Here is a 14,044-nt window from a genome sequence, read left to right on the forward strand (position 1 = left end):
TCCGCTCTCTGGCCCTAAGGTGCGAAAACGGACGGCGTACTCACAGACAAAGTCCCCTCCTTGGCGTATGCAGGTAAGCTCCCGCGCCTTATCCCGGCTGGTAGACACAGGGTCGAACGTGCTCTGAAGAGCCTCCTGGAAGGCGAGAAGAGAGTAACAGAGAGGGGAGTCGCGAGCCCACTCGGCCATGGCCCAAGCTCGAGCCCTCCCCGAAATTCGGGAGATCATAAAAGCGATCCTGGCTCTGTCCGATCCAAATGCATGGGGGGAATGTTCAAATTGGATTGAACAATCCGTGAGGAAGTGTTTGCACAGTCCCGACTCCCCCGAGTAACGCTCGGGGGGGGGCGATCTTGATTTCCTGACACCGGGCAGGCGCAGGCGGGGTAGAAGCCGGGACGGCTGAAGAGGCACCCGGGGGGGGGTTGGTCAAAGGCTGCCCTGGACGGACGAAGTACTATTTCTACAGGTTTACTAAAATAAATTAGTGTATTTTTTGTATTGATTGGTGCAGATATTCATGTAATTGATCTAATAGAATTTCTGGGTTTGAATATGATCCATAAAAAACAGCAGACGTGATCGATTTTTATCAGAGGTTTTTCATTGAGTGTATATATATATATATATATATATATATATATATATATATATATATATATATATACACATACAAACATGACATATAAATAAAACGCCAAACAAAGATAGGATTAAAAAAATGTGAACAAATAGGTGATTATGGTAAAAACATTTTCATAAAATTAACAAATCATGTATTTATCAAATTAAAAGAATTTTAACGGTACAATTATAAATTTACTAGCCTGAAATACCTTTATATTTTTAGAAATATTACTTGTATATAATAACATTAACATCAATTTTGTGTTAACTTCCATATTACGCAATAGTTTTTTAACCAAAAATAATTCTACGGACAAATATACGTTTTTTTGAGAACTTTAGGTCTGACACGTGGAAAATACTTTTCATCTTAAAATGAACAGTAAACCAGTGTTTTGCCTTACAAACATCTTTGGCATTAATATTGAGAAAGGATGCGTATAGAGAGTGTAGAGAACTTTAGGTCTGACACGTGGAAAATACTTTTAAATGATGTCATTTATAAAAAGTCGATGTGGTCAGCACATATTTACCTGCGACCAAGTGCAAAAATTATTTGAAATTCATTTTGGCCACACGTAAACCACGTGCAGCTAAAATACACATTACTGTTTCGGCCAGACGTATTTTAACCGTAACCCTACTCCTGCCCTGATAGTCACGTCCTTTATCAAATTATAATCATGGAATCAAGATATTTATCTTCTAGGGATCTTTGCAAATTTCTAGAGACATTTCAGAGACATTTCCTTTTCAGAGGAAGACTTTAATGAAAAGTTTAAACAAAATTGGAGTAAAATAAAAGGTTGTGCCACATTTATCAAAAACACCATTTTGAAGAAAATAAAATGAAGCACAGATGATGAAACAAATTAAATCTGTATCATGTGTCTTCTGTTTAAGATGCAGGAACCTGTAAAGAGTCTTCTAATGGAAAATCTTGTGCAACGACAAAACTCAACTCTCAGATTGGATCCTCTGCATTTCTGCCTTGCAACTTTAAAATAACAACGTTGAGTAAAGTCAGATGGATCTACAATGGAGAAAGAGACCTGGTGTTACTTTCTTCCAATGGACAAGTCAAGCTTTGGGACCCCAGAAATGGCAGATTGAGAGTCTATCCCCTCCAGACCTCACTTGGTAACTTCTCTATTAGCATCAGTGAGCTGGAAAACACTGATCTGGGGTGTTACAGCTGCATGCTGGAGTCTGAATGTCATCAAGTAGAGCTGATGAGCGAAAAAAGTAAGTGGAAATTTGGTTTCTACATTTTACAGGTGCAAAAGCATTAGCGCTTTTCCTTTCCGTGGTCGCAAACCTCAAAGGACACACGTAAGATTTACTTTCCTGCTAGCTACACTTTAGAAAACATAATCTACTGTGCAGGTACAACACTGGACCTGAATCTACGTGTGTACATCTGCATCGGTGTGGCTATCGTCTTTCTGCTGACTTTCATTGGCTCCTGCATCTACTTCATGTGTGAGTTTGTGACTAAATTTAGCCCACACAGTTTCTTGTTTGTTTGGGGGGTTTTTTTGGTCAAAAGACAAGACTCAGATTTCACATCTTGCTTGAGTATTTGGTAACTTTTAAAAACCTAACACAACGAACTATGTGCCTCCTAGAACTCTTCACCAAATTGCGCCAAGCGAGTCTCCGTCGCCACGTTTATGGTAAAATAAAAACGTCTGTTTTGCATCCTTCTGGTTCTGTCAGATGGGTTACTGTCCTGTTTTCTTGCACAGCCAACCAGTAAGAGATCAGCAAGCAGCAAGCCATGGCTACCCGTGTGGAGACTCAAGGTATTGCACTGCATTTATATTACATCACAAATGTTAGTTCTGTAAAAAAAAAAGAAAAGAAAATGTTTTCCAGAGGGGATTGAAAGGGGATAAAACAAAGACATCAAGTGCTGATGTTTTGTGACATTGTCTAGAAATATGCATAAAACTTCCCTTTGACTTATTTTTTCCCTGTCAGATGGAGAATACAGAAATCCCATCTACAACAGAAGCACAGAGCAGCTCAGCCGAGTGTAGAGCACCAAGGGACAGAGCTGACCTGTCATCTGATGGAAACAACTGGCTGTGACTGTTGTTGTTTTGTAAGCAGATTTCACTGTTTTCCCTGGATAAAGCATGTAATTCTATGGCTTCTGTTTGAAACAACTTGTATTAATGTTGTTATTTTGTCTTTTGCTCCAAGAATAAAGGTTTGTGCTGTGCAAACTCACAAAAGCATCTCTGTGTTGGTATCGCCCTCTACTGGATGCAGTGACAAGGTCTCTAAGCATTAAATCATACAATGAAATAAAACACTGCAGATTGAAGATATTCGTTGTTGCCTTTTAGATCATCAGGATAATTTGTCCCTTCAGTGTTTAAAAATATACAAAGACTTTGTGTTTTTTGGCAAAAATAAGAAAAATCCCAGTCATGTTGCTCTTCTCTGTTGAAGCTCCGACCAATTAAAGCAAACAAGAAGCAGCTGCTGCTCCTGTTTCAGACAGCATCTGCAAGCAACAATGAACTGTTTGGACTTTATTTTGCTGGCCTTGAATTTTCTGTCACTGAAATGTCCAAAGTGTGACGCCTGGACTGATTCAAGATTTGACCAAACAGCTTTATACAGCTCTGCCAAAGATAATCCAGTGGTTTGCTACGATGATCTTGTGTCCGTTCATCTATCAAAAGAGCAGTTTAGTAATCTCCCCTTGACCATTTACATCCAAGGTACCGGTAAGTGGCTCACTGTGAGCAGATGCAAGTGGCAGAATTTTGAGGATCACATGTTGTTGTTGTGATTCAGATGAGCGTGGAGGATATTATCAAGCTGCAGCTATTGCCAGTCACTGCCACTACTTCTTTGGAGAAACGCACACCTCTGTCATCCTAACGGTTGCCTTCCATGGTTGTTTTGTGAAAAGACAGGTGAGTTAATTTTTCTCCAAATCAGCTTCATCATCCATCATCCATCAGCTTGTCTGAGCTGATGGATGGAGTGAATTAATTCTTTCTGTGTTTAATAGGAAAGCACGACCAGTCTCACAGTGGTGATTGTTGCACCTGTGGATGGAGGCGTACCTGAAATCGTTCACTCCATGAAGGTTGTCTGTGACATAAAAAAGACAGGTGCAGAGTTTAAGTGTGCACAATTACTGTTTGGTTAATTTACCTTCATTTAAAAAAAAAAAAAAGGAAAAAAAAATCTCTGTGCTGATGTTTTTTTTTTTTTCCACAGAGACAAAGTTTCCAGACATGTTAAAGGAGTTCTTCTGCAACAAAAATGGCTTCAGCATTACTATTCCCAGGAATGCAACAGACCCACCTCTGAACCTGGATGCAATATGGATTCCTTCTGACCCAAATCACAATTGTAAACCCCTGAAAAGATCCTTTGATGCCCTCACTTACAGCTTTCCGTTCACTGACTGTGGTACTCAGTCAAAGGTAATGAACCAGGCAGCTTAGGTTGTTTTCTTGAGGTTAGACTGAAGGTTTTTTGCTTGCAGATTGCAAATGGAAACATCACGTACTGGATCACCATCGAGGTGAAACGATACCCGCAGAGAGGCGTAATCATTCGAGACACACCGTTTCGGTATTGAGGGGAAACGATGCATGTGTATTCACTTAAGCTCATGCTGTGAGGTTGTTTGTCTGTGTGTTTTTTTTTTCCAGCCTTACTGTGAAGTGCAGCTTTGCACTGACTCAAATGACACAACTGGGTTTTGATGTTCAGCAAAGTAAAGCTGATTATCCATCAGTACTGAAGAACAAAGGAGTACTACGCACTGAAATGAGGTTTGCCAAAGGTCCTTCACTTTTTTTTTTTAAATCACTGATCATATAAGATGAACTTCTATTTAATATTCAAACATTATTATTTTTTTTTTTTAAATAGATGACCTCTAAATGTGTGGCTCTGTACAGACTCTTCCTATAGATCCTTTTATTCCTCTGGTGACCCTCCAACAGTAGCTGAGCTTGGTCAACTGGTTTTTGTGGAGGTGTTCCTCAAGCACCAAGACGAGGACTTGGTTTTGTTATTGGACGACTGCTGGGCGACACCGACTGAAGACCCACATGACCCATATAGATGGAACCTGCTTGTTAAAGGGTGAAAACGGGAAATGATCTGTAACGTGTCTGTATTCTGGGACAAAAACTCATCCTCTGGAGTTTCTTTATCGATTGAAGGTGTCCCTTCAGTGGTGACAGCCACAGAACGGTCCTATTGCCTGTTTCCAAGGAGGAGGTGAAGAGTCCCTCTCTTCACAAATGGCTTGTTGTGAAATTGTTTTCCTTTGTGAAACCTTCAACATTTGAAAACCTGGTGTGTAATTTCATCTCTGTCAACAGTATAACATTCCTTCCAGAGGGTTTTTATTTTCTTCCCTTTCTCTTTTAGGTATATTTTCACTGTAATGTAGAAATCTGTAAAGGACCAAATTGCACTCAATCCTGCAGCAACGGTAAAAACTTCATTGTTTTGATCCACAATTTAATTTCTCTCTGAATTGATAGAGCAAAATGTTTCTCTTTATAGAGAAGTTATGGAAAAATGCTCTTATGGACGTGTTAATTTGTACTTTTTGCCTTTCAGACAACCGTAAATTGAGAGGAATCTCACCAGAACAATGGCAGAGAAATTTTCCCAGTGTTGTCTCGGGCGGACCTCTTCTTTATCTGCAGTGAAAAAAAGGAAAAATAGCAGCCATGCTTGGATGCATTACAAATAGTTCTGCTAAATGCTCTAGTTTAAGGTTATTTCTCAAGTAGGCATTGTTTTTCATCTTTTTTTTTATTCCTTATATTTTATAACATTGATTAAAGCTGTCTTGATACGTATGTGTGGATGCATGGATAGACCTATATTTTGTAAATAAATATTTTATTTTATTCTTTTTATTTTAATTTTAATTTTACTATGGATGCTTTAAAAACATGTCATTTTTTGAGTTATAAAAACAATATCAGTTCCAAAAAAAAGGGAGACAATTGTTTTGTTTGTACATAAAGGTGTTATATAGTTTGCTGTTTACTTTTTTTATGCTCGAACTTTATTTAAAAAAAATGCAAAAGCAATGCACTTGGGCTTCCGTTGTCACGTGACCAAGAGAACGTCCAACTGCAAGCCAGAACGGGTTTGATGGCGGAAGTCGTCAATGCTTTGTCGTGTTTTTAAAGCGCATTTAAAAGCGGTGGGTTAGGCTTTTAAAATCTGTTTTACACTGTAAATGATCCCTTGCAGTTCTGGTTTGGTAATTTGTCCGTGACGTCGCTTCCATCTCAGGAGATGGAATCAAAGAATCTGCCAATATATCACCAGAAAAGCAAATTAGTCCAGGCCGTCAGGGAAAACTCGTTCTTGATAGTTAGTGGAGAGACTGGAAGTGGAAAGACGACACAACTTCCACAGTATCTTTATGAAGCGGGTAAGTTCCTTTTTACCCTCAAATTCCTTGTCTCACATGTTCTGAATTAGTTTAAAGATAATCAGAAATAAAACCCACAGGATGATTTATTGGATAAGTGACGTGTTGTCCTCAAAACCCGTCAATTCTGGCTTTACTGATTTCTAAAAGTATGGGGTTTGTGTTTGTCATGTAGTGCGCAACCTGTTCTAGGTGAGATGTGGCGAGAAGATCTGTCTTCTTCCCGCTTATTTGATCTTATTTCTCAAAAGTGAAGTCTGTATTCTGCCAACTTTTTTTCCACCCGTCCATCATGTCTGTATGGACATCGCTTTGTGCACCTGTGCATGGAAGGGGTCAAGGCCACGCTGCTCCCACGTAGTTGGGAGAATTGTGTCTGCTGCTGCTCGTCTCGCGGACCCCCCACTCATCTGGATGAAGCCCATCTGCTGGACAATTTAAATACCTAGTTTTAGAGTTTAATAAACTAATTCTTCTGAGTTCTGGCATTGCCTGTCGTCCTGGTAGAGGATCCCTCCTTCATGTGGACACCCCTGAAGTTTTTTTGTTTTTTTCCAAAGTTATTTCTTACCGAGAAGGAGGGTCTAAGGGCAGGGATGCCAGTTTAGTTTAGCCATTACCTATTGAATTCTATGACTTTATGATTCAGGTTTATTTCACAGTTACCAGTATGAAGCCCATTGAGATGACTATTGTAATTATTATTAAATAGAGTGGAATTGAATTAAAACCTCATGGTGATTGGCCATGGTGGGGTGATTCACCCCCAACTGGGATGAAGGAGAAGCCGATTCTGTTCTCCATTAGTCCACAGGTGCTCTATCTACATCACTTACTGGTACTTTTCTTCATTGCACTTAGGATGGAAACCTATTCCTGTAGGTTCTCTGCACTGCTGTTAAGGCCACAGGAAGTTTGGATCTCCTCCATGATTGGTCCTGCTCTGACACTGTATGTGGTAGATCACCTTGGGACTTCGTTGTTCTCACAGGGATATTTTCTGGAATAGATGTTTACTACAATAGATTAGAATAGAATAGCGTGTTATTGATCCCACAGAGGGGAAATTGCCTTATTACTATAGTTCTATTAAAAACAGCAGATGGACAACGGCACTAAAAATACACTTCAAAAATGAATTACAGTAATTTTAGTCCAGTGTCTACGGGGCCTCGTGGTTTAATATGACAGAAATGCAAGAGCGCTCCGTCCTGCAGCTCCTCTGTGCCCCCATGGTCCCATGCAGAGGATGATGATGAAGAAGAGGAGGGTCCACAATGGATTCCAGTTTCTGTAACATCCTCTAGTCAACCACCACAGTCACAGACTCTAGAGGACATCCCAGAACAGAGCCGGATCTCTGCATCATGTCATCGATCCTTTTCCTGTCAGTGCACGCCGTCACGCCGTAGACGAGGGAAGATGCAACACCCCCATCATGAAGAAACTCTTTAAAAGTCCTGCCAACTATGAAGTTCCTCAGCCTCTTTTGGGAGGTCTGGTCGCTTCTCCGGCTGCATTTTGTTGTTGCCGATTGTGTAAACATTGCACCCGCAGACCGCTTTAGACCCTGAAGTGGAAGCATGGCACCGTACTCAATACGTCTTTTTTTTTAAAAGTCAATGTCTGTCAAAAACACAGGCTAACACGGTAACTGTTAGCTCGCCGTGGTGCTGGTTTAAAAGAGCGGGTGTGGAAAGATCATGACTGGGCGCGTGGCACAGCTGGGCATCTTGTCACAGTAAGATGCTGGAATTCCCTGAGAGCGGCCAAACCCTTTCACAGTGTTTGTAGAAGCAGTCTGTCTGTCAAGAAGCAGGATTTTATGAAACAGCAATGGCTTTGGAGGTGTTGGAACCCCCACTCTGTCATTTTGACGTCTCATTGCTTCCTTGGCGATATTACCTGCTGCCTAATTGTGACTATGTTTACAGAGACTCATGTCTTTTTCTTGTTTTGTTTTTTGTTTTTCCCCCAATATTTATTTGACTTTTGTAGGTTTTTGCAAAGATGGCAACATCGGCATCACTCAGCCTCGCAGGGTGGCTGCCATCACAGTGGCCCAGAGGGTAGCTCAGGAGATGCAGTGCTCTCTGGGAAAAGAAGTTGGATACCAAGTACGCTTTGATGACTTCACGTCACCAGTAAGTGCTAAAAAGATCCCTTCTCGCTTGTGGAAGCTGCTGTGTCTTGAATGGACTTTTGTAAAGACATGAAGCTTGTTCGACCCAGAGCACGGTGGTGAAGTACATGACAGACGGCTGTTTGCTCCGAGAGGTGCTCGCAGACCCTGGGCTCTCTGCCTACGGCGTTATCATTCTGGATGAAGTCCACGAACGCAGCCTCAACACAGTAAGTCTGGTTTTTGTGCAGCAAGGATAAACTTGAATGCATATGGTGTCCGTGCCTCCTTGAGTTTGGTTTTGTTGCAGGACATTCTGCTGGGCTTATTGAAGAAGGTCTTCTCCAATCCTTCTACGGCCACCAAAGGCAGGTCTTTCCCCCTGAAGGTGGTGGTGATGTCTGCTACCTTGGAAACAGACAAACTGTCAGTTTTCTTCAACGACTGTCCTGTTTTCACTATTCCTGGAAGGGTGTTCCCTGTTACCTGCAAGTTTGGGACAGCTGTTGGACCCAAGGACCTAGAAAGCACTGGTTATGTCAAAGAGGTGCTGTGGTTTGTTGGGGTTTATAAACTGACATTTATAGCTTGTCAATAATAATAATAATGTTGTAAAGGATATATTAAATGTGCTAAAGGAAAATGCCCATATTTATGGAAATGTGCACATTTTGCCCTGCAGGTGGTGAAGGTGGCTCTGAATGTTCATACCACTGAAATGGCTGGTGATATTTTGGTGTTTTTGACAGGTAAGTGACAGCTGATGCTTGGATGACTTCCCAAGATCCCGATGTGTCCTCAAATGTGTTCCAATTGTTTTTCTTCTTTGACAGGCCAAGTAGAGATTGAGCGCGCGTGCGACCTGCTGTTTGAAAAAGCAGAGAGCATCGATTATCGCTACGATGTGTACGACCAAACGGTGGAGGGCCTTCTCATCCTCCCGCTGTATGGATCCATGCCCACTGGTATATTCTCACATTCCTGTAGATGTGCAAAGATTTCTTAAATGAATTTTCCTTCTCTAGAGAAATGTGGAAAATGTTGACCTGTAAACTGAGCCCACCTAATCTTTTTTTAAGAACATATTAGTCAGGATTGACTTTAAAAATACCAAAATAAAGTAAATGTCTGATCTTCCTGTCCAAGATCAGACTCACCCCCCCCCCCACCCACCCACCCCCCCCCCCCCCCCCCCCCCCCCGTTCTCCAAAAGTAATTTGTGGAATTGAAGTCATTGGTAGGTGCGACCTTGTCTAGTTCCACACTGAGATCCTGCAACGATCTCACCTTTATAGGTTCTGCCCAGAGCTGTGCACATAATTAAGATGAAAGAAAAAGAAAAAAGTATTTTCCAGACTGTTAACACAAAGTCTGAAATCATGTTTCCCCATCTGGAAGCATAAAGACTGCTTCACCAAAGAGGAGAGGTGCCTTACCTTAAACTTGGAAAAATAGCTCTGGCTTGTTGTTTCTCCCCCACAAACCTTAAGTTGATGCCGTTCAGTCAGACGGGCTACACATTAAGCTGGGGTTGTGTGATCAAATGGAATTGATGTAATTTAAAAAACACAATATCGATTCATCAAATCAAGTCCTTTATTTTCCTTTTAAGTCCATTTTTGTATGTCTTCAAGCAGCATCAGCTTTTCTGCTGGTTAATAATCAGGGGCGTAACAATTCTTTTTAACAACAATTCCATTCGTATCATAATTTGTGGTTGACTAGTCATAGTTGATATTAGTTCACTTTGAACGATCCGGTTCTCTGACCTAAAATGGATCCAGAACATCTTTAGCCCAAACTTCCACCAGTGTGACTCAGACAGAAATACCTGCTACTGAACAGTGAAGGTGAAGTTTTCCACATTCTCTGGATTTCTTCAAGATAATCAATTGTAAATTAAATATGTGTTCAAACAAACAAGTAAACAAGAATGAATGTCAAATCCATTCACATTTTAGTTTCCTAAAGTTCTGCCCCGCCTTGTGAATGTAGATATAACCATTTCACTGAGCTCCAAATGCATGACGTTCATGTTCACATCAGTACCAGTTTTGTTTGATGGTTTAAATCTGGTTTCAGATCAGCAGAAGCAGATTTTTCAGCCCCCGCCTCCAGGAATAAGGAAGTGTGTCGTAGCCACTAACATTGCAGCAACGTCCTTGACTATAAATGGCATAAAGTGAGTCAAACTAAAGACACTGCTGATGTGCTATTAAGATTTTCACCAACAGTATGCTTTCTTTAAAACAAAAAACATCTCATTTGTTCTTGTTTTTTGCATGTAGGTATATTGTAGACAGTGGCTTTGTGAAGCAACTCAACCACAACTCCAGGGTGGGCTTGGATGTGTTGGAGGTTGTTCCTATTTCAAAGTGAGTCTCAGAAAAATAAACGTTATTTAAAAAAAAAAACATTTTAAAATGAATATCTTTATGAAAGACATTTCTCATTATTTTGGGCAGGAATCAAATATTTTCGAGTTGAATTGAAACGCTCTTCATTTGTAGGTTCAAGTTCAAACTAGTGTAAAAACAGTTTTTCTAGATCAAAGGAAATGTTGGAATTTCATCCAACTGTTTTGAGCCAAAGATCAAATAAAATTCACACGTTTGGCTGCAACAGCAGTGTTCATACGTGTGCTGCTGTGTGGGAGGCGTGCGCTCACCGTCAAAGCGGGTCTCTGCCGACAGGAGCGAGGCGTGTCAAAGAGCCGGCCGGGCCGGAAGAACTTCTGCTGGCAAATGTTTTCGGATCTACACGGCCGAGTTCTGGGAGAAGTGCATGCCTGAGTACACGGTCCCTGAGATCCAGAGGACCAGCCTGACTGCAGTGATTCTCACTCTCAAGTGTCTTGGCATTCATGATGTCATCAGGTTTGCCTTTCTCTCCTCCTTTTTGTTTGTCTCAGTCAGTCAACCACTAAAACAATCTTTGCTCAACGGAAACCCTGATCCTTCATTAGGTTTCCTTATCTGGCCTGTCCCGAGGAGAGATTTATCCTGGAGGCACTGAAGCAGCTCTATCAGTTTGATGCCATTGACAGGTGGGCCGTTGTATCCATAGTTTAAACAGAAATGCAGCAGGTTCAGGTGGTGGAACCCGTCCGAGCTGGTCTATGTGATCCAGGAGAGGGAGAGTGACTAAGTTGGGGGAGCTGATGGTGGAGTTCCCGCTGCACCCCGGCCTGACCCGGGCTCTACTTAAAGCCGCCTCGCTCGGCTGTCAGGACCTGCTGCTCCCCGTGGCCGCCATGCTGTCTGTGGAGAACATCTACATCAGGCCAGGTCAGAAGAAGTTTAACGAATGATTTCTCCATCTCTTTGTGAAACGTTAATGTAGAACAATAACATGTAAATTGGATCAAATCTTATTCTTGTAAATATTTTTGATGGTTTACCTCAGGTGAGCCTGAAAAGCAGAAGGAGGCGGACACCAGGCACAAGGCGTTGGCTGCTAAAACTGGCAGTATGAATGACTTTGCTCTGCTCCTCACAGTGTTCCAGTCTTGTAAATCCAGGTTAGGAAAACCATTTGAGACAGTGTTGTTGTTTTCATGGCTTTTAGCCGTACAAATGCAAATCATGCTCTTGGCATCTACAGTGACAGACCATCGGCATGGTGTAAGGACAACTGGATCCACTGGAGGGCGCTAAAGTCGGCCTTTAGTGTGGAGACTCAGTTGCGAGAGATTCTGCTCCGCCTCCAGCAAGTAGAGGATGTTTTTTTTGTTGTCTTATAAAGCTTTTATATCCATGTTTTTATGTTGCTATTATCATCATGAATGCATAGTTTGTAACAAATGTGGAAATATATGTGCTTGCCTTTCAGAAAAGAGATTTCCCTGTGGAAACTTTTGATGGTAATAAAAGTGAGCTCTTCAGGCAATGTCTGTGCACAGGATACTTTACAAATGTCGCCAGAAGGTACCGAGAGTTTTAACTTAAAAATTCATGTTGTTTTCTTTTAAAATGGCTTTGAGTGAAAGATTTTGCCCCCCCTTTTTTTGTTTTTAGGTCTGTTGGAAAAGTGTTCTGCACCATGGATGGCCATGGATCCATGGTGCACATTCATCCATCGTCGTCGGTAAACATGCGTGTTTATTCTACATGATAAATCTTCAGTCTGCAACAACCACTCTGGCCTTATCTGTTTGCGATTGTTAGCTGTTTGACCAGGAGGCGGAGCTGAACTGGGTCATTTTCCATGATGTGATGGTGACCTCCAGGGTCTACATCCGGACGGTGTGTCCGATCCGATACGAGTGGGTGAAGGATTTGTTACCGAAGCTTCATGAAGTGGACGTCTACGAGCTGAGCAGCGTTGCAAGACAGGAAGTTACTGATGATGAGATGAAGAAATGGGAGACCAAAGAGGCAGCAAAAAGACAACAAGGTTCAGTTGATGCTTTCCTTTTGTCTATCATTTTATGTACCGTATTTATTTCAATTTGGAATATTTTGGGAAATACGACCATTTATTTTATTTCATTGCTAGTAAACTTTGTAATGATAGTAAAAAAGGTAGCAAAAGGTCAGTCTGTGATGCAAAGGGATGGAATTTCATGCTGGACACAGAAATGCAGATTGCTGCAGTGCCCGCACGTATTTTAAATCTAACCTAATAACCTGCCAATAGTCGCTTCCTTCCATTATTCTATATAGATGAGGAATTTTCTGAATTCATGGAATCTTTTATGAGTAATAATATCAGAAGTACCAAGAATAGAAGAGGGGGTAAAAAAAAAAAAGAGTAACCACAACCAGAATGAGCATTGGAGAAAACATTATAGAGGTTGATGATTCTTTGTTTTTTGTGTTTAAAGCCAGTAAAAAAATCTTTTTTTTCCTTCTAATTAAATAAATGCAGCTTATTGTTGGTCGTATTCCTTTATTTGTTAATTAAATACCTTAATGACTGTTAAAAGTTACTGTGTAACAATTGTTCAGGTACATAAAATGTTTTAAAATTCCATTAAATGTTACTTCAAGAGAAAAATTCCTGTCCGTTCGGGACAGGAATATAAACATGTACCTAAAAAATGTGGTTATTTTGTTAACCACCAGAACTAAGTCTGCCCTAAAGATCAAATAATCACATAGATAATAGGCAAGGTAGATTAAATATATTTGACCATGTGTTCTTTATAATAAAATAATATACCTTTTTACCTTTTAATGTCTCAAAGTAATTGCATACTTTAGAAATAAAAAAAAGTCATCTTGATCAATTTAGCTTTTAGTATTGGTGATGTAAAATTCTATTTTTCTATGTTCAATTAATAAAATTTTACTTTTCTGTGAACATTTTAATTTGTTATTGGATTGACAGAAATATTGTAGAAGTTAATTAGGGAACACTTTACATCGGCCTTTTCTTTATAAATATAAAGGAAAATTACAATATTTCAAACCAGTTTTAATAGATCTGCAAATTCACTTGATTTGTTCAAATAAAAATGTTAATTTTCTTTACAACACAACATGGCATCATAACAACATGATTCTATTTGTCTTGTAATGTAATTATGAAATGCTAGTTATGTGCAAAATATGCTTACTCTGTCCTAATAACTTGATACTTCTCTTGTTTTGTTCTCAGACGTCTTAAATGAAGATGCGATGAAGAAACTGGAAAAAAGAAATAATGAAGCCACAGTCAGCGATGCTCGAGCTCGCTATTTGGAACGAAAGAAGCAAAGAGAACAGAGCAAAGCCCTCTGACATGAAGGACTTCCTTCTGACAGATCAGACTGTTGTTTTGATGACAAAACTAATAAAGATTTATTCCACTGCTATTTTGTTTATGAATGCGCAGACTGAAAATATAAGTAGGATCTTTCAATATAAATGTTT

The 14,044-nt window shown here is 40.4% G+C and overlaps 2 protein-coding genes across 4 annotated transcripts; both read left to right on the top strand.

Annotated features, from left to right (window-relative positions):
* Positions 1-1,769: 1,769 nt before the first annotated feature.
* LOC101157350 (zona pellucida sperm-binding protein 4) lies at positions 1,770-5,717 on the top strand. 2 transcript variants are annotated; one of them, XM_078929521.1, is made up of 15 exons: positions 1,770-1,872; positions 2,014-2,109; positions 2,256-2,303; positions 2,376-2,432; positions 2,611-2,734; positions 2,836-3,368; positions 3,439-3,560; positions 3,659-3,761; positions 3,871-4,079; positions 4,142-4,230; positions 4,311-4,444; positions 4,563-4,749; positions 4,830-4,887; positions 5,041-5,104; positions 5,236-5,717. In XM_078929521.1, the coding sequence occupies exons 6-15, from the start codon at positions 3,155-3,157 to the stop codon at positions 5,325-5,327; spliced, it is 1,272 nt and encodes a 423-aa protein (XP_078785647.1). In that variant the 5' UTR covers positions 1,770-1,872; positions 2,014-2,109; positions 2,256-2,303; positions 2,376-2,432; positions 2,611-2,734; positions 2,836-3,154; the 3' UTR covers positions 5,328-5,717. The 2 variants fall into 2 exon arrangements, with proteins under 2 accessions (XP_078785647.1, XP_023817054.1); XM_023961286.2 differs by having other exon boundaries at positions 1,771-1,872; positions 2,836-3,362; positions 4,830-4,965.
* Positions 5,718-5,738: 21 nt separating this feature from the next.
* Positions 5,739-13,986, top strand: dhx40 (DEAH (Asp-Glu-Ala-His) box polypeptide 40). 2 transcript variants are annotated; one of them, XR_002874400.2, is made up of 17 exons: positions 5,739-6,067; positions 8,066-8,211; positions 8,300-8,419; positions 8,500-8,736; positions 8,872-8,938; positions 9,023-9,154; positions 10,272-10,371; positions 10,478-10,564; positions 10,883-11,065; positions 11,155-11,235; positions 11,319-11,476; positions 11,595-11,709; positions 11,793-11,897; positions 12,021-12,115; positions 12,206-12,275; positions 12,356-12,584; positions 13,791-13,986. XR_002874400.2 is itself a non-coding variant. In XM_023961283.2 (17 exons), exons 1-17 carry the CDS (start codon positions 5,929-5,931, stop codon positions 13,910-13,912), a joined length of 2,190 nt encoding a protein of 729 aa, XP_023817051.1. In that variant the 5' UTR covers positions 5,739-5,928; the 3' UTR covers positions 13,913-13,986. The 2 variants fall into 2 exon arrangements, 1 of the variants encoding a protein (XP_023817051.1); XM_023961283.2 differs by having other exon boundaries at positions 11,793-11,901.
* The last annotated feature ends 58 nt before the right edge of the window (positions 13,987-14,044 follow it).

This window comes from Oryzias latipes, chromosome 13 (assembly GCF_053564925.1).
Source record: "Oryzias latipes strain Hd-rR chromosome 13, Olatipes_Hd-rR_3.1".
Lineage (NCBI taxonomy): Eukaryota > Metazoa > Chordata > Actinopteri > Beloniformes > Adrianichthyidae > Oryzias > Oryzias latipes.

Coding starts and splice junctions, on each gene's coding strand:
- LOC101157350 (XM_023961286.2), top strand. CDS start 3,155: ATGAACTGTTTGGACTTTATTTTGCTGGCCTTGAATTTTCTGTCACTG. Junction 3,363..3,438: donor CTTGACCATTTACATCCAAG/GTACCGGTAAGT, acceptor GTTGTGATTCAG/ATGAGCGTGGAGGATATTAT. Junction 4,231..4,310: donor ATTCGAGACACACCGTTTCG/GTATTGAGGGGA, acceptor TTTTTTTTCCAG/CCTTACTGTGAAGTGCAGCT.
- dhx40 (XM_023961283.2), top strand. CDS start 5,929: ATGGAATCAAAGAATCTGCCAATATATCACCAGAAAAGCAAATTAGTC. Junction 8,420..8,499: donor ACGAACGCAGCCTCAACACA/GTAAGTCTGGTT, acceptor GTTTTGTTGCAG/GACATTCTGCTGGGCTTATT. Junction 11,710..11,792: donor TTCCAGTCTTGTAAATCCAG/GTTAGGAAAACC, acceptor TGGCATCTACAG/TGACAGACCATCGGCATGGT.